The 26812-nt window shown below is 38.9% G+C and overlaps 1 protein-coding gene across 1 annotated transcript; it reads right to left on the reverse strand.

Annotated features, from left to right (window-relative positions):
* On the reverse strand, positions 1-26812 carry TMX4 (thioredoxin related transmembrane protein 4). The gene is made up of 8 exons (XM_082305794.1): positions 26601-26812; positions 17427-17542; positions 12377-12422; positions 11129-11257; positions 10096-10141; positions 7731-7832; positions 5357-5420; positions 1-4048 (listed from the first exon to the last, which is right to left on the reverse strand). Exons 1-8 carry the CDS (start codon positions 26804-26806, stop codon positions 3762-3764), a joined length of 996 nt encoding a protein of 331 aa, XP_082161920.1. The 5' UTR covers positions 26807-26812; the 3' UTR covers positions 1-3761.

The following is a 26812-nucleotide window of genomic DNA, read 5'->3' on the forward strand; positions in this document are numbered from 1 at the left end:
TACAAGCTTCACACAAATCTCGAGGACGGGAGTTTCGAAAGGCTGTATGGATTTGTAGCCTCTTTAAAAAGTAACCCACTGGGTTTTTTGAATGACTTGCTTTTAGCATGCACGTTCAGATCCATCAGGGACTGGTTTTCAGAGTGGCACGCATCCCATTTGAAATTTAAATTGGCTCTCAAGAATTTTAAGTCATTTTTGACATACAGCTCTAGTTTACAAGCCTTACAGCCCTATCCTTAATCAAAACATTTTGAACAGTGTTAGCGGCAGCTTCTCCAAGGACATTTTGTCTACACAGAGGTTGCAAGAACAAGTTCCATTTTTAAAAATTAATCATACCGGAGGACAGAGATAGCAGAACACTCAGATTGCACGAGAGGTTGGTAATGACTTTATTTTTTGGAAGCAGACCAAGTTTAATACTATTGTAATAGTCTAATTAGTACTAAACTTGCATGATTCAATTAAAATGTGTTTTAGTAGAAAAAACCCTAATTCTGGAAGGTAACACCACACTCTTACTGCATAGCTAGTGGTCCTTCTTTCAAATTTAGCCTTTACAGTGTTTGCTGGATAAACATTAGTCAAACTTGATTATCTCCGGTATCATGCTACAGTATTTTTCCTACAAATGTTCAACTAAGTTGGAGACATCAATGGTTGCATAGCACCTGTTTTTCTCAAGTCTTAATGACAATTTAGTGATCTTTGCAATCAGATACTCCAGTACATGTCAAATACAGTCAAACCCAAGTTAGCATTAATATTCCCTACTTTATTCGTGAAAACACAGGAGCAGTGACATACATATTATGTTCGAGAAACCTTAGAAGCCTAAAATTGCTCGTTTCCAGATTCACAGGACAGATCTATGAAGAGATAAACTGCCATCACTTGCTGCCTGCTTACCTAATCCTTGCTCATCAGAGTGGTCTTGCAGTTAGGTCTGTTATGATGGAGAATACTTAATATCTTCATTTTAAATAATCCAAACTTAAGTGACATGCAAAAACAGAGGAAATGTAAGCAGAGGCTTCAGAGAATCACCCCACACAGGAGCTTCTGATCTTTCTCACAGCATCTCATAAACCATGCGCCTTGTAGGACACAGTGTCACCTGTGGTTTGTGGTTTTGGGTTTTTTTGAATTCAAAGACACCATAATGAAACCCAACTCTTGTGAGAACACCTTATTTGTCTAAACATTCAAAAAACCCAAATACCTCATCTTGAGCACTGAAGAGAGGTACACCTGACTTTTTAATACTTCATATTCCCAACAGCATACAGAAACCCACTGTGAGGTATAAGGATGTTCTGTATCTTTTAGAGTTAAAACCTCTTTAAACAGCTAAAGAAGATTTTAGATGACTGGCTCCATGTTATTACAAAGGTGAAGGGAAATTGCATTAAAATTTAACATTGACACGCTCCCTGCTATGCGCCGAGTATCACAAGACCCTGTACGGTATAAAATACCCTCTTTGGTACGCAACCAAAGACCTGATTGCCCTCAACCTGTGCTGGATACAGTCCCACATATTTTTAGCGTCTGGTAGTTTGGGACCCACGACTGAGGGGATATGCCTATTATTATCTCGTGCAAGTTCACGTAACTGAATATACACACCGGCTCCTGCTTGCCTCATGAAATACCGTTAAAGTTTTGTTTCCATTTTAGACTTTTAGGAGCTCCTGATGCACAGATAATGAAAACAGCAAATACACCATGGAAACAACAAATCTGTACTCTGTGCTTTTAGGTGCACAGTTCTTCCCTCCAGGCTACAGTGGCCACAAAGTTTTCTTCGTTTTTGCAAATAAAACCTTGGCTTGAGTTTGGGGTGTTTTGGGTTTTTTTGTTTGTTTGTTTGTTTAAAAAAAAGCTGGTACATACCTCAACTGCTACTGAGTTCTGCTGTCTGTAAGCTTCTACAATTGCTCAGTTACATGGGACAACGCCCAAATAACAGAAGACAGCTTGTTCTCATTATAGTGCAATGTATATATATTTTCAACTGTATGTTTTCACATATGTGAAAGCTTATTTACCTGTGTCCACTATAAGAAATTCGAGCTCCAGACTGAGAACGTTCCTTAAGAAAATTCATATTCACTATATGCAATGTAATTTTGTTCTTTGCACAACTGTAACAGACAAATGCAAAGCTTCTACCATATAGTTCCAAGACACAACGTGCAACAGGACACAGGCAAGAAAAGTTAAGCTTTCTTAGTACATATGCTCTTTATGAGCATTTAAAAAAAACAAAACAAAACAACTTTCAATACAAATTGACCGTATGAATCTCAGTCTCAAAGGAAACCAGCATTTTGCACTTGCAACTTGTCTCTTCTAACGAGATGATTTCATCTCTGATTATTCTTTATTCTTGAAGAACAAGATGAAATTCATGCATGTTAGCAAGATTTATGCAATATATATAAAAAAAAATCAAGATTAAGACACATCTTATGCACATGATCACACAACAACAGAATAGGAACATACAGGATCTCACTGTAGGTATTCCTTACCAAAAAAAAGCCTTATATATTAACCAATTCAAGGAGGGAAATACTGGTATCTTTAATGACTTAAGTCTGCTAACCACACCTAATGCCATCTACCTGGCAAGCCATTTTCACTTTACACAGTTCAACAGACACACGTTTATCTTGATATAAGTAGCAAACCCAAAAGCTTCTCCCCGTTACCCACCCGTGCCCCCCTCTTTTTCTAACGTGCCGATTCCAGTAACAAAAAGTAGAAAAGCCATCAAAGGTAAAACCTTAAGTGCCTCTTCAGTTAATATTACTAAAGCAGCATGAGTTCTGCCAAACGTATTCCGAGTTGGAAATGGCAGAACCGCACTGCATGCGACAAGCTTGTACTGGCAAGAAATACACAGAAGTGAGTACTTCTTGCTACAATCTCTTGCAGGGGGACGGGGGGGGGGGGACGGGGGGGGAACGGGGAAGTCAAGTTTTGGCAAAAATCCCCCCAACCAAAATAATTTCCTTTAAACCTTTTAAGAGTTCAAACATATTTTAAACACTGAGCTGCCACTCTTTCTCGGCCTGAGGTTTTCAATTACTCCAACTCCTTGGGTCAAAAGACACAGCTGACAAGCTTGAGCTGTGCAGCATGCCTGCGAATTACCAAAAACTGAAAGATCTGGGGGCGTACTGTATGATAAACTTTCAAAACAAACATTAATAAAAATGTAACAGAAAGGTGCTTCAGTTGAAAGTGATAAAAATAAGCCCGTCATCCAGAACATTTTTAAGAGAAGACTAGTAAGGTGCCTTCTTTCACTACTGTATCACTTATCTGGTGCTTCTGTGGCATATGGAAACAATAAACACTCAGACAGCGAAGTCACAGTCCTGCCAAGCTACTGTGAAGGGTTAAAAGTCCTGATCTTGCGTAGGTCAATACTTACAAAGGAACACAAACAGAGATGACCATTGTACAGCTGGTGAACTGAGACCCTGTTACACCGCTTTTTCTCTTAGAAGGCTTCAAACAGATAAGATACACGTATTTTGATTGTCATGGCTAAAGTTATACAATACACAGCATATGTGCTTAAAAAAAAAACCCAACGAGCAAGTAGTAGCTTAAAAAAGAGAAGCCTGCTGACAGAGCAGAGGTTTTGCGTAAACACAAACGACAAATCAAGTGTAAGCTTCAGCTTCAGACACAGGGTCTGATACTTCTTTGGTCCAAGGGTACAAAATACACCACCGAAACAACTATAGTCCATTATCAGCCACCTGACTTTTACGCTTTCTTACTGAGCTTTCAGTCTCTGAATCAGCTAAAGGTTGTTCACTTAAGTCTTCCATTTCTTCTTCCCCTGATTCTTTTTCAAGTGCTAAATCCTCCTCTGAGTCATCAGCACTTGAATTCGCTGCATCTTCTCCATCTGAGAGATCTTTTACATCTGCAGTCTCTTCCGCATCATCTGCGGAAAGCTCTGCAGCCTCCTCCGGTTCTTCTAATGCCGCATTCTCCACATTATCCTTTGTAATTGCTTCTTCTAAACAAAAGAAGAGTTTCAAATACTGAAGTTAGGCTGAATCTCAGAACAACGTCTTTTAAAGTTACATCACCATGTATGTATTCTGAAATATTCACTAACGTTATTATTGAAAACTTGTACGGGGCTGTATTTTCCTTATTTTTCAATTATTTCAAATAAATCTTCAGTAGTATTTCTCCCCTGTTTTCATTTGTTTTTCTCGCATATCGGGCACAGATAGCTTTCATTTTGTTCCACCAAGCAACAAACTAAAGACAGATCAGCTTTACTTGGCTCCTTGAAGAGGTATCGTTATCAAACAAATCGGTGGGGAAGCGCTAAGATACTGGTAAGCTCTGTCAGGTAACAGCTGCTGTTCAGCCACCCAGCCAACTGGAGAGCGTACTGCACAAGCATGCAGAGGCGCGTTTTTCTTTTGATAGTGATGAACAGCTAAGATTTTGCACGCTTCCGAATTCTAGATTTGGCTAAATTCTTATTGGCAAGTGTCACAGATACATCTTCATCTTCAACAGCAAACCAGTACACACAAATATACACAATTAAAAAATAAATTTTTAATTACAGTTAAGTTTTGCCTCCACTTAATAGCACAAACATACCAAAAGGTGTTTTGGAGTTTAACACACATCTGGTGCTGACGAGACTATTCCACGTGCAAGTTTTTGCCTCCCGTATTCATAGGGAGCAGAATACTACTCAGAAGCCCTCTAAGGATCAGAAAGATCTACATTTTCTTCTTTTATTTAAAGGAGGTGCAACACCTCCCTCCATCCCCACACCTGCAGTCTCTAGATTCATTTGATTCCCTCTATCTCCTCCTTTCTCCAACCACAAATTACGTAGAGAATTTTACAGGTTCAGAACGTTGCATCTCCTAATGCAATACGCAGAGTGCATAGTAGGATGTGGAAGTGTCCTGCCAAAGCAAATTCCTTTCTACATGTAAGCAACAGGTCTAGTGAATGTGCACTTGCATAAAATACACAAACCCCAGTATCTTTCTTCCAGACTTCCTCATTTTGAGTGCATTTCACCTCTTCACAGTTGTGGAAGCTAGAACAAATTGCTGCTGTTGGGTTTTTTGTCTGCTTTGCTATCCTCCAAGTGGATGCTTTGACATCACTATTTTAGAGCCCAGCACATCAATCCTTGTCAGTGTGACTAAAATGAATGCCTGGATTATTGGTTCACATCTAACTTCCTGACATCTAAGAACTTCTTGACATTGGTTCACATCTAAGTTCTCCCTCCTACAAGTGTACATTTAAACCTACAGTACCTCACCCGGTTTAGAGTCCTTACCAGATGGTTCAGCTCTGTATCTTGACTTGGATGGGCAAAGGCAGTCTGAAATCAAAACCAGTATCTGTGTAAAGGGAAGGAAAAAAAAAAAAGGCATTTATTAGCAAACCATCCCAGCAGCCCCTGCACTATTAAGTATTTTCCTACTCATCCTTTTTAGGTAGACATAAAACAAAATTTGAGGAATTATATTATCTTGCTCGGAGATAAGAGCTGTCCTAAGGAGCTAAATAAAAACACTGAAAAGAAGTGTGCTCTTAGTGTATACCAACCAACATTCTCCGCTTTCTACTCCAAATTTTCTGCCTCCTACTTCCCTAAATTTATTCAGTATTGAAACGGCTTGCATCTTAACAAGAGAGGCCCAGAACACAGTTGAGGAATTTTTATTTAAAACTTATGAAACCTTCCTGGTCAAGATTTTCTGTATTTTGGAATGTTATTCAATTCCTACCCCTGACTCCCCAATACACAATGTGTACTTTCACCTTTTGTGCTTGGTTTTGTCTTTTATGGTGGGGGGGGTGGGGGTTTGTGTGTAGAACACACACAATCAAAATGCAAGGAAGATATTTGTCTCATTGTCATGTGCTAAGGATAATGCAAAGGGAAGAGAAGAGACAGACGATACCACGTTAAAGAAATACATTTCAATCATTGAAAAGCTTTTTAGAAAAAGCTGAGAGATTAACTTTACATTTTTTCAGCTTTTTCAGTTTGTTTCTTTTTTTTTTTTAGTGAAGGAGGAAGAAGGAAAGTTTTTTTTTAAATCATCATATTCATTTGCTCCTAGTTATGTTAACTTGATTTGCAGTCATTTGGTGATGAAAATCTACCATCTAGAAAAATGCAGCTGTTTAAATTGTATAAAGACAGACATTTGCTCATATATACCAATTCTGTACACATAGTATGTATAAAAATGTGGTTTTGCCTAAATACACACACACTGCTTTGAAATCACTTCCCTGTACTACTGAGAAACATACTCGTGCCATTTTTCTTTATGTCACTAACACTAATATTTGGGCTGAAGGGCAGATATCCAAGTGCCAGAAACAACCTTTACACTTCCTGCATGGAGTAGTGATTTAGCAGCTAGTTAAAGCAGTTATCAGCATAACTGTTTTAAACTGTTTTTACAGTTCCAGAACACACTTGTGGACCAAGCAACTAGTCTGAAAGAACTTCTATTCCCATCTATATCCCCTTTTCCAGTTCAGTTTCTCACAAGATATTGATATTGGAGAGGTCATACAGAAGTATCATTCAAATATTCTGAGAAGAAATAATCCCAGCTCCACAGGTAAAGCAACTCTGAACTGTTTCCACTGATGAAACAACAGAGGGCTGAGGATACAGTCCTTAACATTCGCCGATACAGCTAACAGGTTTGTTTGAATAACCTTCCTGATGTTTTGGAGATTGATATATGAATGCACCAGTTCTGGTTAGTAACAAGAGAGGTCAGATTTTTTCAATTACTAATGAGAATTCAACCCAAAAGATCATGGGGGAGAAAGAAGTGAAGTCAGATTTTATTAAAACCAAGCTGTAACCACAAAGCTATGCCCTGAATAGAGTACATCAATTAAACCCCCAAATCTTCAAAGCCTTTCATCCTTTCATTTTGAGTAACAGTGCAGCAGCATACTTACATTGCTAACTCCCACAAATACAATCCCACTCCAGCTAATAAAAATCTCTCCACAAAGCTAGCATTTTTAGAAAGTTGGAGTCTTTACACAATTCTGACCACACGCATTCAAGCCTTAAGTACAAGTCTTAGATACAAAAGGCCAATATTAAAATCACTTGTTTAGTGGTTGAACTAAAGTCTAAATTGAAGCACGAATTCCATAAAAAGGTTAACTTCTTTGAGTGAACCAGTCTTAACCTTTACCAGAAGTAGGTTACAACACTAGAGAGTGGACCTGCAGTACTGAATACTTAAGAATTTTAATAGAAGAGGATAGAATAGACTATTTCAGTTGGAAGGGACCTAGCTGAACATCTAGTCCGACTGCCTGACCTATTCAGGGCTGACCAAGCTAAAGCATGTTATTAAGGGCATGGTCCAAATGCCTCTTCAACACTGACAGGCTTGGGGCATCGACCACCTCTCTAGGAAGCCTGTTCCAGTGTTTGACCACCCTCTCGGTAAAGAAATGCTTCCTCATGTCCAGTTTAAACCTCCCCCGGTGCAGCTCTGAACCATTCCCCCACATCACTGGATACCAGGGAGAAGAGATACATCATTAAAATACAGTACTTCAGTATATCTTATCAGCGAAGTTTATTCTTTTTTTCCCAAGTTAATGCAAAGCAAAAGTTCTAGGTAACTGAGAAAAAAGAAAGTAGTATGCTTTCTTACCAAACCCAGGAACAGGCCAATCAATAAGGTAGCTAAGATGAAGATTGCGTAAGAAATCCAAACATGAATTCCAAGAGTGCCCGTGAGGTAGCTATGAATTTGCTGGAAACGAGAGGAAGATACTTAATAACTTCATACTTAACACCACTTATGATTTATACTGCTGTCTCCATTACATAAATTGATATCTAATCAAGACCTTTCATTTAACAGTATTTATACTGAAGTCTTCCCTCTCAAGCCCTAGTTATCTTTAAAAGAAGTCATACTATAATTCTTTTGATACCATTAAATCTTATTTTTCTTTACCAAGTTGTTCACATTAAAAGACTTTTTAAGCAAAGAATGCCCAATTCCTTCTTCCTAAGGTACTCGGCATTAGAGATGCCATGTGTAATCTTGCTGCGGATAAATGTATGAGGAAGGCTCGGAGCGTACAGGAAAGTATCACAACATTCTCAATCCTTCTGTTCTGTAAGAAGGTGGCAACTGTTGGAGACAGACTATTGGCCTAGATGAACCCACGGCATGAACCCGTACATCTCTTCTTATGGCCTCTGTCGTAGGAAGGAGACCGTACAGTAAGCGTCCCCAATAACGACAATCACAGCGCCAACAGAAGTCTACGAAGCTGAGTATTTAAAAAAAAAGGTAACTTAGAACTTAAACGTTTCAGAACCAAAAAAGCAACGAAGTCAGGTTAAAAGCAAGAGCCCTTTTATACCCGCTCCACAAGCACATCACCAAGCGAAAAAAAAAATGTAACCTCATACAGAGCTTTATCCCCGTAATTACATCTGCGAAGCAGAGTGGTAGACACTTAAAGTTGCACAAGATCCAAATACATACTTAAATTTGGGAATTCATTCAATAACTAAAATTGAGCCATTTAGTTCTTACTCAAGCTCTTTAGTTCTTAAAAGGAGCCACCCATTCTAAGCAGATACTGAATAAGTGATTTCACTTATAAATTTAAAGAAAATAATCCAAATACAATATTAAGATTTCTCTGAAACTGGAGTCTGTTATTCAAACCTACCAATTCAATTGACTGAACCAAGCATCACAGAGTCAGATAGTCTGGTAGGAAGTAAATTATGACACTAGATGTCTTCCAAGAGCATATCCATTAGAAAACAAACCACAATCAACACTTACAAAATTTACATATTGAAATTCCAGGGTCTTTTTTTTTTTTTTTTTCATGTCAGAACAGCTTCCAACATTTATTAAAGCACATGCAAGGACAGCACAGCAAGAAGAGTGAAGAAATGTATAGCTGAAATATTCATCAAAGTGGAAAGCAAATTAGAGAAGGTTTTGTCCCAGAACATTTAATCTTTCAGGAAGGAAACTGGACAGAGACAACATCATTACCCAGCAACCATGGAAGAGAAATGCCAGAAGGCTGTAAACAGTTAATACTATCCAGTGAAAGAAAGAATCAAAGATAGCTTGCACAGGATGCCTAATAACTAAAAGTTTTGTTTGATTCTGGGTTAGATGCTTACTGGAAGTGATACAAACTCTGGTCAGACTACTACATTTATTTTTTGTAGCACGTTACAATATTAAGACCTTTTGCTACAATCAAATACAGCCTCTCAATCTTGGCTACGCTTGAAGATTTTAAGAAGGAATATGTTTCCTGACCAAAACTGGAAAGGTCTGAAAATTCTCAGCATCTGCATGCTACAGGCCAAACTTCAATAGCTCCCAAATGAAAGCATCTCAAAATATTTTTAAGCTCAAAGCATATTTCAGTGTAGGCTAACCATTTCTCCTTTACTTCTGATAATTACTGTCCAAATTTGTTGTGTTCCTGTGCCAATGGCATTGACAGTCTGAAATCCAAATGTAGAAATTCTTACTTAAGAATAAGACCATTACCCTCTCTTCTCCTGTACAATACACTAGATGCAAATGAACTGCAGAAGAGCGTAATATAAAACTTTTAAAATTAACCTGGACATAATCTTTAGGAGTAGTATTAAAGGAGAGAACCCGGTAGATAGTAAATGTATTCCTGATGTTTACAACCATTTTTGCAGCAGCTCTCAAACACCTACTTTATCGTGTCAGCACGCTTTGATAGAAGATTTTAACTATACCAAGATAATAAGAACAGTAAGTACTTTTCAGTATTGATGATAATCTTTACAATCAAACTGCCACTTTTGGCATAGTCTGTTAGTATCACAAAATTTATAGTGCAAAGATACTATACATCCGATGTACAGTAAATGTAAGGAAAATTTAACTCTCATAAAAGGGTAATAAAAATACTCAGGTTTTGACTTCTAAACAGAGTATTATTCTAAGCATGAAGAGGAGGTATGAAAAACGCTATCACATAGTTACTTACCCTGATCCATCCAGAGAGGTGAAATAGTCCTGCCATGCCATGCATCCTAGAAAACAAAGAAAAGGAAGGAACAGGTTCTAACACAGATAGGAGTTGAGATACACAGCAAACTGCCCAGAAACCAGAAAAAGATTCTATCTGTGGCCTTTCAATGCCATTCAGCCCCTGGTAATCGTCAGAAGGGGGTTACTGCAAATAAAGATATTTTCTCTGTACTATGTTCATTTAAGCCAGCTCGATGCAAAGCATTGAAACAGTGACTTGAAAGATGACATTTGAGCATAATCAAGAAATACCGATTCCACAGCTTAACCCTGTGCAGCCGTAACCACCTTCTCCCCAACTGACGGCAGCACGCAGCCCTGTAGCTCCTCTCCCCATTACTAAATATCCTATAGCTCTTCCTCGTCCTCAGATGAGAAATAAGGACACCCACTGAATCTTTGACATGAATTCACACATAATAGCTTTAGCCAGAATGAAATGCAGGGCGTTCACATCTCGGGTTCATCTTTTACATCATGCAAACATTCTATGCTATTTCAAAGCAAATCCAATGCTCTGAAAACAAATTCTGATATACTGTGTAAGCACTACACAGCTTCCTATTCCAAGGGAGGACACAAGACTTCCTTGTAAACAAATAAACAAGAAATTCTTAAAGCCAAAGGCTGCTTGCCTCAAGCAGCCAGAAGTCATGAAGTAAAAATCTACATAAACACGCATTGGATTCCAGTACTCAGCGGATATTGCAACCGACACTAACATAATGCTCCGTGGCTGTACTTTTGTCTTTGTATATTTTCAAAGATGATATAAACAAACCTTAGTAGGTATGAACAAAAGCGAGTGCAGAAAATAAACCGCTTTTAAAGGTGCGAAACCGGAAAGCTGGCTGTCAATACAGATTGCTTCTGCAAAGCCTACACGTCTAGGAAATAAAGGCCTTTTGTCTCTAAGCTGTCAACATAGCACCCTTCATGAATAATAAGCTATAAAGCATGTTTGTTGTTAATAAAAACAAAAGCATTACATTATAGAAGATGGAGACTTCCACCCTGCAACAGGCTCCACGGCTTCCCATTTTCTCTCTAAAACATAACCTTGAAGATCTTCCAGTGTCCGTGAGCCTCGGTATCTGCGAAACACTCCATCATTTGCACTAAAAACCAAAAATACGCATTAACACAGACATCCCTTAAACTGTATCTATGGTAAAAAACAAAACCCAAAAAACCCATGTACATTATAGATTTGATTTGCTCAGAAAGTTGAATGCTTAAGCATCATGTAATCCATGATGGAAGGTCTCAGTTTTTAAACAGTATGAGCTTTTGACATTGATTAAAAATGCTGTTTTTCTTAAATATTCACTCGCGCTACAGCAAATACAAAGCACGAGGTTAACAACCAAATCATTTTTTAGACACAATTCAGAATCAAAAGTGTGCATGTATGTGTGTGCACGTATATATATATATACATGCATGACTCACAATGCCATGACTTAATAAAGGGTTCAATATTTCAAGGATGACATCTTTTTATTGGAGAGGAGATACAGCAAACATCTTTCCTGATCTGTTTTTAACAGTATTGTTAACAGGGGAACTTAGTAGAGTCATTTAAACTAAAGAAAAGCCTCAGGTGAGGACTTATCAATACAATCAAAGCTCTAAACAATAACCTGAACTGAAATCAAAAGTCAGCATTCCTTCATTCTTACCTGCATTTCAGAGTTACAGTTTAAAACAAGTGACAACTAGGAGTCAACAGCTACGTATTGGTACTGAGTCAACAGATGAGGAATTCTAGCAGTAAGAGAAGCAGTAAAACAAACAGTGGAAAATTTCCGTACTGTTTTACATATGACCTACGCACACAACTATTCAAATGAGAAATTTTAATGACACTTGTATAAGGTCAAGTGTGTCTGCTCACATACGGTCAGGTTTCTAGAAGCCAGTACTACTTCTAGGTCAGGTTTCTAGAAGCCAAACTTGCACCAATTTTTATAAATGCTATTAAATGTTGTTTCCAGACTGAAAAAGCCTCACTTTTACCTAGGTACAAAACCGTTCATAGGAGAACCTTCCACTGTAAGTTAAAAATACATACTTTACATTCATTAAAATGTTTCTCAGGAGCTCAGTGCTCTTAGAGACTGACAAAAGTGAAATAAGGCAGTTGTTCATCACATCTTCCATGCCACTGCTCAAACAGGACAGGAAAAAAGAATATGTACTGAAACAGACAACTGTTTCTAGTATGACACACTTACTGGTAAATTGTAGGAAGTGTTGTGACAAAGAAACGACCACTCAAGCCTAGAAAGGGAAGAAAAAAAATTACATCAAATAGTTAAGTAAAACTGAAAATTCTCAGCATTCTGACTTATCTATAAATACCTACAGACCTGTATTTGTAGACTAGAAAGCAGCAAACTGCATAGCTTTTACTACTGTTTTGTAAATACAGGTTTACAGTTTGTTTTCAGAAATGCTACAAACAATAATAGATACTAAATACTGTTGACAAATTAGGGGAAAATACTTACCTTGACAAATGCTTACTACAAGGTAATTTTTCTACATGGATTTCACTAATCAATATTTGCACATAGCTGAAGTTTTTGACCAGACCAGCAGCGTGCCCCTCTAACCAAGAGAAAGAAGAGTCACACAAATGCACCCATATTCCAGGATGCTGTGTGCTTGTGTCTGTGCGTAGTCTCATCCAGATGACCTTCTTTTCATCTAGAAAGTCGGCCCACTAACGATGACAGCAATGACAACAACGGCTTACAAACTCTGGCCCCTGATTTTCATCCTCTAGCTGATTTTAAATGATTTAGAGCCGCGCATTTCAGATCTCAGGTATTTCAAGTCATTAAATAAATCAATCTTTGTATTTGCTTGTTCACTTCTTCCAAATAATCCACGTACTCTGCACAACCAGTCTGTTCTCACATCCTGTAGGAAGGCTCAATCTCTCTCATCAATATGACTGTAGCAAGACAACGTTTTGGATGTTTCTAGGTTCTTATCCTTCCTTCCCATACATCATTCCTGTCCAAGTAAATACAAATGGTATGCCAACAGATCGATAATAAAGCTTGGGATGTCTCAGGATTCTGTTCTGTAAAATACTGCAAGTTTAAGCCACAAGAATAATTTTTAACATCGTCTAGAAGGGTGGGTTCATGTCAGCATTTTGAGCATCTGACATAAGACAGAAGAAAGGACAGACAAAGTTTGAAGCAGGGCTTCAAGAGGCTGACTGGAATTGATCCCCACACCGAAGGCACATTTTTCACTGACTGGCAAATACGTAGTAATCTGAGTATCACCCTAGGCAGTGACAACATAATGCAACTCACAGGACAGAGAAATTACCCAAATCATCAAAAAGCAGCTTGTGGGGGAGAAGCTGTTTGAAGTTCTCTGGCCTTCCACTCAGTACTGCTGCAGAGTAATGGGTGCAAGTGCTTCCAGCTTCGCTGCTGCCTTAGGTACACCACTGAAGGTCTCCCAGTGTATGGCTTAATTGCAAAAGAATCAGCTGTGAAGCATAAAGCTCCCAAACATCTCAGAAGCAGGTTGTCTGTATGACTCAACTAGCTAAGTTGTCAGGTGAAGACATCGCTCTCTCCCCTCTGCTTCCAAATCTGAGGAAAAGTCAGGGCTACTTGACATTGCCACCTCCTGACAATTACAAAAACCTGCAAGCAAGAGGAAGAACTCGCCTTAGTGCTCAGTAATATTGTTTACTATTCAACACATCCAACTTAAAGACTGCAGTAATTAAAAATGTGCTACTAATGCAGTCTATTTTGGAAAAAAAATACAGCAGACTTCAGAGATCATCAACCCCTAGATGTGCAGTCTAACTCCATTGGCAAGGGCTACATTCCTCTAGCTAGCAATTGCCAGTCATACAACATACCACTGCAAAGAGTGCAAATCAGTTAACTTCTCCTTTTATAAAGTTCTGCGAAAATCTGTTGGGAAACTAAGTCCTTATTCAGCTTTCAATAAAGCAAACATCTTTTGGCACCAGGAAGTCAGTCATGGAAAAGTATTGTAGCAGCAGAGTTTCTGCCTTTAGAGACAAAGATGAGCCATACTGAACTAAGCCAGGTATTTTTAAAGTTTCAATAGCGATGTTTTTCCTAGTGTGAATTCCCCTATGGAATAGGAAAAAAAGGGTTGTGGGGTTTTTTGTTGTTTGGGATTTTTTTGTTTTGTTTTGAAGATGTTTAAATCAAACCAAGTGCAAGCATCTTTAAAGCTCCAAAAACAAAGTCTTATTCATTTCAATTTTTCAGCTTTCTGCCTTAATTGCTATGAAAGGCAGGGTGGTGGAAAACTTTATAAAACAGCTAAAAGCTATGCTAGCACAGGGAGATATCAAGTAAACAAAACCACAAGTGTAACAGTAGAATTAATCAAGCAGAAAGCACAGCTGCATGAGAAAAACCTAGGTGGAGAGCCATAAAGAACATAATAAGCTTAAGAGCAAAGAAAGTCATGGGAACACTGAAAGACTTTCCCAAGTTCTTACAAATGCTAGTCAGGAAAACAGAAAACAAAATAGCTAGCTTAAATCTCTCTTACCAGTAGTCTATCCTAGAGCAAGCACCAAGGGTCTCAGAATGAAGAATGAAATCTATAAAAAGATGCATCTATCAAAATGCATCTAAGCATCCCCAAAACTTTAGCTGGAGGTTTACTGCTTTCTAAGGCCCCTCCTTGGAACAGTAAAATCAGATGTGAGCCTGCTACAAAGAGCTAAGAACAGACAGTAAATTGTTTTGGTGCATGTTTATTACAAACTTGATCTGGCTAATAGTTTAACTTGAAATACAGTTTAGCATCTGTCTTTGTTTGCAAATCAAAAACTGACATACATCCATTATGAAGTCAACAGCTAATCAAGAATAGGAAAAAACCTTCAGTATTTGCACACACACACACCCCGCCCCGAATACATGGAGAATATAAATGCCATCTAAAAATACAGCTGCTTTCATCAAACAGCTGCTCAAAGAAGATCCAAGAAGTCTTGTTTTAAATCACAGGTAAATGTTGTGACTGGGAGCTTAAGAAAGGCACTACAAATATACAGAACTGAGATCCAGAAGCATCTCCATTACGTGCTCTTGAAATACTGAATGTTTTAATAGAAAAGATGAGGAAAGAATAAGCATTTTAGGACTAGTACATCAAGTGACTGAAATATGCTGTAAATCCATTAAGGCTCTGGTGGATTTATTCTTTGGGCATCTGCTGTAATTAAGCACCATGAATGGCTACTTACTCCTGCAGGTTTTGGAAGTGCAATTTTACGCAGCTCTGCACTCAGCTAGAGGTTTTCCCCTAATTTAACGCATTTTGACTACTTTCAATTTGATGAAAGGGTTACATAACCAAAGCTAATTGAGGTGTCATTGTGCAAGAAAGAACAGGAGATAGAGCACTTAAGCACACCAACCAAAAGGCTGAAGCGTAAGCCTATAGTAAAAATACCTCAATAACTTTGGAAAGCTTCCAAAGGAGCTCATATAGTTTCAAAATTACATCAGCACCAAAGGTCACGTATGTCATAAATCTTTGTTTTCCAGTTTGAGTATTCACTAGTTTTAGAAGCGGCTACAGTTTTCATGCTTTGTGCTGAACTGGATATTGTAGGGATATTACATGTACTTTGGTACAAATTCATCATTTTGGGTCCGTCCTTTGATTTGCAGAAGTCAAACATCCTCAGAGGTCAAGACTCTCAGCAACATTAGAAATTCAAATATTTAAGGAACTTCTGGTTAAAAGTCACATCTAAGGTCTTAAGAACCCGGCATCACTCAGCAGTCAGAAAAATTTAGACCAAAAGAAAGTATCAAGTACCTGACCCCTCCAGGTCCCAACACTGCCGTTCAAGTTTTTTTACCAGGAAGAATAATTCCTTCGAGATCTTAAGCATTTTATTTTTACAGCCTCACTTCTGAAAGTGCACGTTTAAGTTAGTCGTATCCAAATGCCACAATCAAGACTGAAATCCTTTTATTTGAGCACTGCACGAGCAAAAGAATCCCTGTCTATCGGGAGAAAACGATAGGGTTATAATGGATCCCCATTTACAGCCTTAACTCCAGAGCAACCATTACTTTGTTGATGTGAAGAAGCTGGCTTTAAGTTTACATATATGAAAACAATTTTAATATTAAAACTCATCTGTTTAATAAACTGTTAATGATTAGTATATGCACTAAAGGAGAGCCCCACATTGGCAGCTCTTTGGCATAAGAGTTTTTGTATACTTCCAAACTTTTAACAAAAGATTAACCTACACAAGGTCTGGAACAGCTGGCATTTTCTTGTCAACTTACATTGCTGTACCTAAGACCAGAGTTTAAGTAATTTCCCTGCTGTTAATTTGATAAAGCTAACTTGCTCGGCATGTTTTCAACAAATAAAACGGACGCATTTTCCAGAGAAAAATGCGTGCCACAGAGCATGGCTCTCTAAGGCACAAAAAAAAAAAAAAAAAAAAAAAAATCAGTAAAGCTTAGCCTTTTTATTCTAGTAACATCTCTGCTTAACTCTGTCAGTCTTTTGATACTGCTGATAAAATCTTTTATCCCCTCAAAGCCAAAACAAGCACGAAGCATTCCCAAGAGATGCAGAGGTTTAAACAATATTGGTACTGCTTACACAAACACGCATTCAAAACTTTGAAGGGAGTCACTAAAGGGATAAATAGGATCATATCCATGCTTCTGTGGATAGTTAGGAAATCCTTTTTGTAAACACATTTGCATATGTGCATCGCCAACAGAAAACAACAATAACATCTGTACTTCAAAGCACTACTACGATTAAACAAGTCAATAAACCAGCACCATCAGGGAAACAGTTAAGAACTTATTAAAGCAGGCGGTAATGCTGCGGTAACGCTACCGCACCCTGAAACGCTCGGTAACTGGAGCCTACAGAACTGGATTCTTCCGCAGACAGTTTGGAGGAGAGAGGAACGAGACAGGCAGCAGCCTTCAGTGAAGTAGATTAAAATAGAGAATAAGCCCCTTTTAATACAGTATTAAGCCAGATCACTCCCCCGATTCTTTAATCCTTCAAATTGAATTTATAAACTTAGGCTCATAGATATGAACTATATGGAGAAACAAAACATGGATAACATTATTTTGATTTAGAAACCTCTTTTCTGACTTGGCTGGTATCCCAGGTACTCCAGTAAAATAAAGCACGCTCCCAGATACTAAGCGGTACTTATATTGACTAATTCCTTTTATTAAAACGGTCTATTTCATACTATACCTGGTTCTTGAGTGACATCCACCTTTCCCACAGTGATATCTAGATGTTCGCTTTCCTTTGCAAAACTCTCCCATGTCAATTCAATCTGTTGACAAGCTGGGCACCAAGGAGCATAGCTAAAGGGGGAAGACGGGTTAAATATTTTAATATTCTTACACTTATAGACATTCAAATTGATTTACCATACAGAGAAAGTACAAACACATCAATCACAAACGAAAAAACCCTACAGTTTTTCTTAATCAAGTCTACTGAATAAGACAACCAAGTAGTTTTTTATCAATCCCTACGTTCCTCCTTATGTTATTAAAACAAAAACAAATCTCCACAGATTTAAGAAATTCATATCCAAACACCTCACCACTTGTGATTTATTCTATTTACATATGAAATAAATCCATTTCCATGGCAGCTATCTGAATTATTGAAGCCAGGCTGTCCTCTGAAGCAGTATCCTTCAACGTAACATTTTGTATTGATTTCCCACACCTCAGAACTTCTAGAAATTACATTTGCCTTAGCCCATTACTCGATACATCAAAGCATGCCCTTTTTGATAGCACTCTTTAGAGACTTAAAAAGAGTGCACATCAAATTCCTACTGCTCATATTGATTGTCTCTCTCAAGTCTTGTTTTTTTCCCAGGATTAATTTCAGCAAAATAAAAAAGCATGTTTCAAGAGCTGGGTTTTCTATACTACCAACTGGAATAATCAAACCAAGTTTGCAGTTGTTATTGATATCAACACAGAGACAGAACAGCTAATATGAAAGGATAATATCAGATAATGCTTAAATACTGATAAAACCCCATTTGCCACTTGTATGTATTCTACCCTAACTTGGTTGACAAAGCCTGCGTCAAACTTTTGCAGCTTGCAATGGTCTGTCATATACGCAATTAAGGTAACACAGAACAGCTAGGTACAGCACGTAACTGAGCCACGGCAATTGCCCATACACAGACTTATCCTTTTACAAATGAAAAGAGACCTTTACATGGTTTAACCTTATTTATTGGGGGGGTAGAGGTGGAAATGTATATATACAGGTTTCTGATAGCAAAGTAATGGGTCTAGAGACGCACTACTTCACACAGTACTCCATATATGCTACCACGCTCCTCATTCGTTGTTAATAACAGAACCAAATTTCGTCCTGGGCAGAGTCCGATGTCCTTAACAGCCCACATAACCACTACACGCTAACTGGGAACCTCTACAAGGAACACCCTTACTCCTTCAGTTTGTCTGCCAGTACTACGATCTGACCTAAAGAGTGGCACTCCTTATTCTCCGGCTGTCTTCTGATCAGCAATGCTTGCTTTCTTAGTGGCTGCGGACAGAGATCTCCCCAGCCACCCACAGATGTTTCATCTAAATAAGACTGAACCTAAATCAGGTAATTTCTCACAGAAGAGGCAGAATCAAATTTACTTTGAGCACTTCATGGTAGTTTTGAAACCTAAGTATTTAAAAAAGGAAATCTTGTCATTTGGAAGTTAAAGTCATACAATTTAAAAATACATGCTGTATTTAACTGTACTAGAAATTTATGATTCTAAGTACAAAAGCCAATGCCTTGTTTTTTTTGAATCAACATCATTCTGCACAAGAGCATCTGAAAAAAGTACATAAATCTTACCCTGCCAAGAAACAGCCCCTCAGTATCTTTTAAAAAGATGCTGGAAACAAGTCTCACACACAGTGCTGTTTTCCATTGCGCTGCTGGCCTATAAAGGGCTTTTAATAATAGTTTGACAGATACTGTACTTTACCAACAGTATTATTTTATTACAGTAGCTTGGCTGATAAGTAAGAAACTGCATACATCCATCAGATAATGCTGCTGATGTTGCTCTAAAATTAAAGACAGAAGTTGGAATGTTTTCTAAATCCAGCTTCTGTACAGGTGTCAAATTCACACCATGAGATTTTCAAGATTAATACACCCTTTAGCCTGTTTAAGGTACTATCTGATCTTGAAATAGAAATTTGGGCCCTATCAACATTTATGTTTACATTTGACATTCATGTGCATTTCTTCCAAATGAAATTAAGTGGAATATTCAATACACATGGCTAATATTCATATGAGTATAAATATTTTCTTTAGCTCAAAGCAGCACTAAAATCCACCCATATCACAGTTTGGTAGTAACAGAACATAACAATGAACTTCACAAAAAGCCTTAGTTGTTGGCTTCCTAGTTTTTATTACCAATATTAGATGTGGGATGGCAGCAGTCACATATGATGCAACAAGATCCAGCCACTCAAGCTGAACGTTAGCACAATCAGGACTAAAATATTTGCTTTACATTCCTGAAATTACACATCCAATTTTTGCCAGGCAGGAAACACCCCGTCCCCACATATACAAGAGAGAACTTGCAATAGAAATCAGATTTTTGCAAGAGCTATCATTTCCGTTTACTTTAGCATCCTCACTTTTCTGAAGCTTTAATGTCTGCATTTGTTATGCAGCTTTTGAAGCACTAAGGAATTCAGGAGTGCCTCCTGGAAATAACAAAAACATTCTATCGCCAGAGCTTTATTGTGTCTCCCTTTCAGTCTTAAAATACTTGCCCTTACACTTTCTCTTTCTGTAAGATATAGAAGAGTAAAATACATCACACTTAGGTCACCTTTATCAAAAGTTTCAAAAAACTTTTTGCACCCTGAAGAGCTGAAGCTTAAGGAGGTACTTTAATTCAATGTAGGCTTCTAATGAAGCCTTTAGAAGTGTGGCTGATTCGTATTTCTACAGGAGTCATGGTACAACTACCATTCTTCTATTCCCCAGAAAAAAATCCATAGGAGCAGGAAAGCAGATCCATGCGTGTGCTGTGAAACCAGTCTTCGTTACTTTTCATCAAGTCACAAGATGCATGACCAGGTCACTCACAAAAGCAGATGGAACCAAATTTCTTCTGCCATACTCCACAGACAGACCAGAAAATAATTAGCACCTCGTCAACACCACCGAATTTAGGGCTGGTCCTTCTCTGGCTTCTCCCTTTGCACAGGGGGGTACCTTTAGCTATTAACTTGTTGTTTGCACTGTGCCCTACACCCTAACAACTGTGCCAAAAAAACAGCACTCAGGTCTTTCCAATTTAAAATCAAAGTCCACTGGAATTTAAATCAAGACCTGGGCACTTGGTGAAGGAAAGAAAGTTTTCAGTAGCCTGTTACACGTTAAAAAGCAATTTACTGATCCCCACCGTTTAAAAATCAAATGGAAAACATCACATACCTATAAATTACACATCGCCAACTTATTCACCGCAAGCAGGTATCGCGCATTTCTCAACATACACCTCATTTGTGGCATTACCAGACCTCTTATACAGCACAAAGTTTTACATTTGAAATATCCTCATGCACACTCTACCCTCCATAAATAAGGCAACTAACATCAATCTACTGCTCAGGTCCACTGCAAGAACAATTGACTTAAGTGGATTAAAATCACTATTTCAAAGTAGCCAGGTGTTTTCCAGTTCCTACTCCAATAATTACAATACCTGAAGCTTTTTCAGAGGGCATAAAGAAAGCAATCCAAAGGTAAAATTTTAAGCTCTTAAAAAGTGAAAAGCAAAGTCTGTGTCTATCTCTGATCTAATGCATAGAAGACCAAGCTTTGGCTTTCAAATATCAGCAACTTCACAGAGGGCTGCAACACAAAAAAAAAAAAAAAAAAAAAAAAAAAAAAAAAAAACCACAACCCAAACCTTAAGTTAAAACCAGTTTGGGCAAACGTGCCATTCAGTCATATCACTATAGAGTTGATCAGTAAACACAGAATGACTTTACTAAGATTTACTGATACACAGTTTCCAACTCCAAGCCGCTAATCTCTCTTCTTGTAACTGCCTGGCTAGGGAATTCACCAATTCACTCATTTTCAAATGAATGTAACTGACTCCTCTTATCTGCTTTTTCACGACCTTATCGGTAACTACCAGTGTGGAACAGATGTAACCCCGAATACCATTCTCCACTTTGCTCTGATGGCAACTTCAGGAAGTTGCAAGAATCTAGGAATAAAGGAAAAACAGCTTAGGGATACAGGCATGAGAGGATTTGCCAAAGAGAAAACAGCAAAATAGGCAAGATGAAAGTTTCCCCATTTAGTCTCATTTTTCTCAATTCAAGACACACAACTTTTATAAAAAGGCACTGCTTACAGTAAACCAAGCCAGTTGCTGGATTTCAGATTGGGAGTACTATTAAAATTAGAGGTGCAAATGCTGAGACAGTACCTAATAGAATGGTAAAAACAATATCAGAATGGAATAATTACTACTTTTATTCTTTTAAGTAGTTTGGCCTTATTGCTACAGAGTTCATAAACATACAAAAAAAAAAAGACAGTGCCTGATGTCCTTGGGTGTTATCTTAAGACTATCATTTGATTCATTCTTGTTCCTAAATACAGATAGGTCTTGAGGCAGAACAGGCATTGTCGTAATTTTAACAAAAGATAAGCTTCAGAAAGCCAACTACATGGTTTTAGCTACTTTTCAAATGAGCAGGTGGTAGCCAAAGATACAGCAGTTAGTCCCTGTAATCTACCAATACCTGTATCACAATAGTACAGGCTCTGGAAGCTGACAAGAAGTTTCCTCCAGTGTGCGGAAACCCCTCAAAGCAGACAAGACCTCCCGACCCAAAAATGGTTGCTCCACAAGAGTTAAACAAGTTTTTTTTACAAACTGCTGAAGCCCTAGCTAACTCAAAGAGCAAACAAAGGAGGTTTCTTCCCTGGATTCTCCTGCCAAGCTTCACTCAAATGCCTTAAATCACAGACGGGCCTACTGAAGTGACAATACACCCAGGCACTGTTCTGGGAAATTTCTTTCAGGGTGCAAGCTCAGCCTTATGAGTTCCCATTCTGCTCTGTCTACTTCGGTAACCTGACATGCGTATCTTTTCCAATAATACCTAAATAAAGGGGAAAAGTAACGGCATACCGTTGTGGTGTGATGCACTAGAAGCCAAACAAATTGTGTTCTTTAAGATAACATTTCAAGTGCTACTTTCCACTTGTTCTACAGCTCAGTAATGAAATGCATTTTAAACTTCCAAGAACAAGATGGGAAGCAAAGCAGGATATATCATAATTATTCAGCGCTCTAGTTTCAAAAACAAGAAAAGGATAAGTGCACCATCTGCAATTAAAAAAGACACCCCCCAGCAACTTCCCATTCACAAGCATTTTTTTAAAGATGAAGAAATTATTTTTTTAAAATAGAAAGCCAATCAATCACTGAAAATTACGTGAAATCTTCTAGAGCTTCAGCAGATTAAGTTCCATCATTCTACATGGTTTTGTCCCCTTCTATAATAGTAAAGCATCTGCTGCCAAGGATATTTCAGTTTCACATCTTATCAGTTTTTGTCCAGCCAATGTGTGGCACAGTAATCAGCCACACGTTCAGTTATTAAATAAGAGTCCATAGATTATTTGGTCACTTCCTCTGAAGTCAGTCAGGAGGGCTGCAGCACCTCGAGAACCAAAACAGAGTTTTGGTAACTTGATTTCCCCCCCACCCTGCTTTTGGGGATTTTTTTTTTTTTTTTTTCCCCAAGAATATGACAAAGAAAAGCCTGGATACTAACAAGTCAAGAGGAAGTAAGAGACTCTACTCTCATAAGCGACAGAAAATTCCCAATCTTATTGAACTCTCAATCTAAGGTCCCGTCATTGTTTACGGTATTCTTCAGGAGTTTATTTACACAAAGTGTTTCAAGCCAACTGTTTAAAAGCATTAAACCATGTAAATACCTAAACATTCAGCTAGATATTTAGCACACTCCCTTGAAACTACAGACATAAGTGTTCATGGGAGGACTGAACCCTTGTGCTAATCTGGCCTACTAGCTAGCAGGACAATGTTTAACAACAAATTTTAATGAGAAAATAAAGTATGGGCCTATGCTATAGGTATGATAAGCTAGCCTTAAAAGTATGACTATTACTTACACTATTCTCCCGATTTTCACCTGGCTAGAATTAAAAGAGAAAATTAAGACTTTTTTTTTTTAGGTACACATAGCACTAAGTCTGTGCTGAAACAAATGGGAACCAAAACATTTAACATTCTGTGGGAACTAAATTAGAGATTTTCTGGATGGGCAAGTTCCTAAAGTACTGCAGGTGCACCAGGAGCATATTAAATAGTTTCATTTGTAACCAGAGGCATAAAGACAACAAGTTTATTATTGGGGAGGGGGTGTTTGTGTGTGTTTGTTTTAATCTACTTCAAAAAGAAGAGGATGTTAAATTAAGATCAATCAAGCTTCAAACAAGCTATGTTTACAAATGCAAAATGCACTTCTAAATAAACAGACCAGAAATTAGTGTTCTATATTCCTAATAGACACAAAATTAAAAATAAAGACAAAAAAAATCCTCATATTAACAAATCATTATCTTGCAGCTACAGACTAGAAATAAGTCAAAAAGGAAACCTTTTATAACGGTTCATTCCAGCATCACACTCGCAGCACTTCAGCAAGGATCTGTGTGCTGCGATAGCAACAGTAAGCAAAAAGTGTTGTAATGTCTTTCAGAGACACAAAGTTATCCAGAACATTTTTATCAATGAAATGCAGCAGTGCTTCCAGTGCCTGCAATTTTGCCAGCTATAAATAACCAAATATTTACAAAAAGTCAGCCAAATACACACACTTCAGCTAGGAGGGATGAAGGAAGAAAAATCCTACTTCCACTACAAATCCTGCACACAAGTAATTTCTGACTTAATTTTCTCTATTTGTGCACCTGAGAACAACAAAAAGGTGGTAGCACACAGTAATTCACCTACACTACTTTCACAAATAGAAAAACTGACATTAAACAGAAGTAGTAGTACCCGTTCCTACCAGGGCAGAAAGCTTCAAGCCAGTAATCTAGAGCAGGTGACCAAAATAAATATTTTTTTTTCCACAGAGATCCTATAACAACACTTGCATTTAAAAAAAATAAATAAGTACTGCTTGGAAAACAAAGGTCTTATAAACAAACAGGAGGTTCTTTGAGCAAATGAGGTTTTGATGAACAATACTGCAGGCCTTCCAAACAGCATGGAAGGAAGGAATCAATGAACTGACATGCAGGACTCCTGCCCAGATCACCAGCTCTAAACCAGACAAAAATCAGTACAAGTCAAAATACATCAGCATGAAAACAGCTGCAAGAATCATAAGAAATCAATACTAGATCTCAAACTCCTGTTTAGATACAATTAGGAATCTCAAATTCTCACTAATTCAAGAACAGCAGCATCGAGGTAGCATCTTCAAGAAAGACAAAGGTTCCTTCTCACTTAGGAGAAGAGCAGAAAGCACTCGAAACATAGCACAGAAAATAGCATGGAGAACCTCAGATCTTTCACACATCAAACACTGTACATAAAGTCTAATTTAAGCAACGTAGCAACAGGAACCATAGCACTAAAGCTAACTTTGCCACCATGGCTATTGTCAGCTACCTGGCACTCCAAACCAGTGTGCAATGTTTCAAGTGGACTAAAGACTCACAAAGCATTTTAACTGTTCACTGTCCCAACCACTTCTGATTTCAGTCAGTTCCTCTATTCCTTCTTCCTTGGGGGCATGCACCAGCAATTATTTAAATATTTGCTCTTAGAAATAAAAACTTTGAGTCACCATAAATAACCTTTTCCCTCCATAAGATTCACCAACTTGTGTATGAATAGGTAACTTTCATACAATAGCTTCCACATAGGACTAGCATGTCAGAATTGGAAAAATTTCTATCTAAGAAATAAATTTTTTTCCTCCCATTCCAAGATCATCTCTTCCCCCACCTTTTAGAACACAATAAACGAAAAGGGGAACAAAGAGACTCAAAATCAAACCCAAATCCTTAATCACAACAGTAGGCATCCCCGGGTCTCTCAATCAGCTATTTCAGGATTGTTCCCATCTATTCACTGATTAACACCAGGTGTCCAGTAGGACCCTGAGCAGTAAAGCCCTAGGGGAAGTGATAGTCCTTCCCCCTAATAAGAGACTGCAGATAACTCAAATTCAATACTAAACCAAAACTTAAAGCAGCTGGGTAAGTATTTATGAGGGAGCACGAGTTCAGGTGTTGATGGGCAACCTAGTCTGTTTCACAGGCTACCCAGTCTGTTTCAAACCGTTCAAACTCAAGCACTTCCACAGAGTAGCGCACATACCACAATAAAATCCTATTTCATAGCTGCACAGCACACAGCTATCATGTGAGCAGACAGCCTATTTAAAATACTTTTTTTTTTTAACTGCTCTCTTAAAAAAAAACCCTTAAGTTCCTTTTTCCCCTTCTAAATACGAGCAGGTGAGCTAGCCTCCACACACAAAATGTCACATGCATTTCAAGAACGGTATCATGTCACAAGTGAAGAAGCCATGACACCACTACAGTTAGGTAGAAGCACTTAAAACCCTGGTGAGCAACAGGCAAACTTCTCTAGCTGTCACCAGGATAAGGCTGAAAAGTTAATGAAACCTGATGCACCTCCCTTGAACAACAAGAACTCTAGAGCGAGGCGGCTGGAAGTGATGGCGTACGAGGGTATTATGTGACTCCACTTTGGAAGCCTACTCCTGCTAAATACTACCTGCCAAAATCAGCCTTCCTAGCTTGCACAGAATCCAGCGAAAGTCCCAAATGGGTAAGCAGTGGAAGGTGCAGCACCTGACACTATTCCCTAGCATGCAGCTGTCTTAAATAACACCGCTGAAATGTCATCAGTGACACCGCGGCTACTGAAACGTGCCCGGTTTAACCTTGGGGCACTCAGGCCCGCTGGGCCGGCACAAGAGCAGAACCTGAAGGAAAGCGAGCTTTATAGATCAGCTCCAATAAGGTGAGCGTGTGCCTGCAGGCCACGGGCCGACAAGGCTCGGTGGAAGAGGGGATCGCGGGCGTTAGGTGCCCCCCTCCCCGGGCCAGCCGCTGCAGGGGCGGGGTGGGATGGCCGACACCGCCCGGCCCTTCTCTCCCCACGCCGGGGCAGGCGTTCCCGGCCGTGCCCGCTCCCCGAGCGGAGGCCGGCCGCCCTAACAGGGAAGCCCCCGCCTCAGGCCGTCCCCGTCCCCCCCCATTCCCCGGCACGACGCCTCTGAGGCGAGCGGGAAAGCGGCCGTTACTCACAACTCCAACATCCACTGGCCCTGCAACACCAGGCTCCAGTTGGAGCCGCCCAACACTTGCACTCGGCTCCGCGGCTCGCCGGGGCTGCCCGCCCGGGAGGAGGAGGAAGAGGAGGAGGCGGCGGCGGGACTCAGCACGGCCGCGAAGAGCAGAGCGGCCGCGGCGCAGAGGAGGAGCCGCCGCCCGCCCCAGCGGCCCGCCGCCATGTTCAA

The sequence above is a fragment of the Platalea leucorodia genome (genome assembly GCF_965183815.1).
Source record: "Platalea leucorodia genome assembly, chromosome: 3".
Lineage (NCBI taxonomy): Eukaryota > Metazoa > Chordata > Aves > Pelecaniformes > Threskiornithidae > Platalea > Platalea leucorodia.

Coding starts and splice junctions, on each gene's coding strand:
- TMX4 (XM_082305794.1), bottom strand. CDS start 26,806: ATGGCGGCGGGCCGCTGGGGCGGGCGGCGGCTCCTCCTCTGCGCCGCG. Junction 7,833..10,095: donor ACCTCTCTGGATGGATCAGG/GTAAGTAACTAT, acceptor TCTCGTTTCCAG/CAAATTCATAGCTACCTCAC. Junction 5,421..7,730: donor TTGGCCTGTTCCTGGGTTTG/GTAAGAAAGCAT, acceptor CCCTTTACACAG/ATACTGGTTTTGATTTCAGA.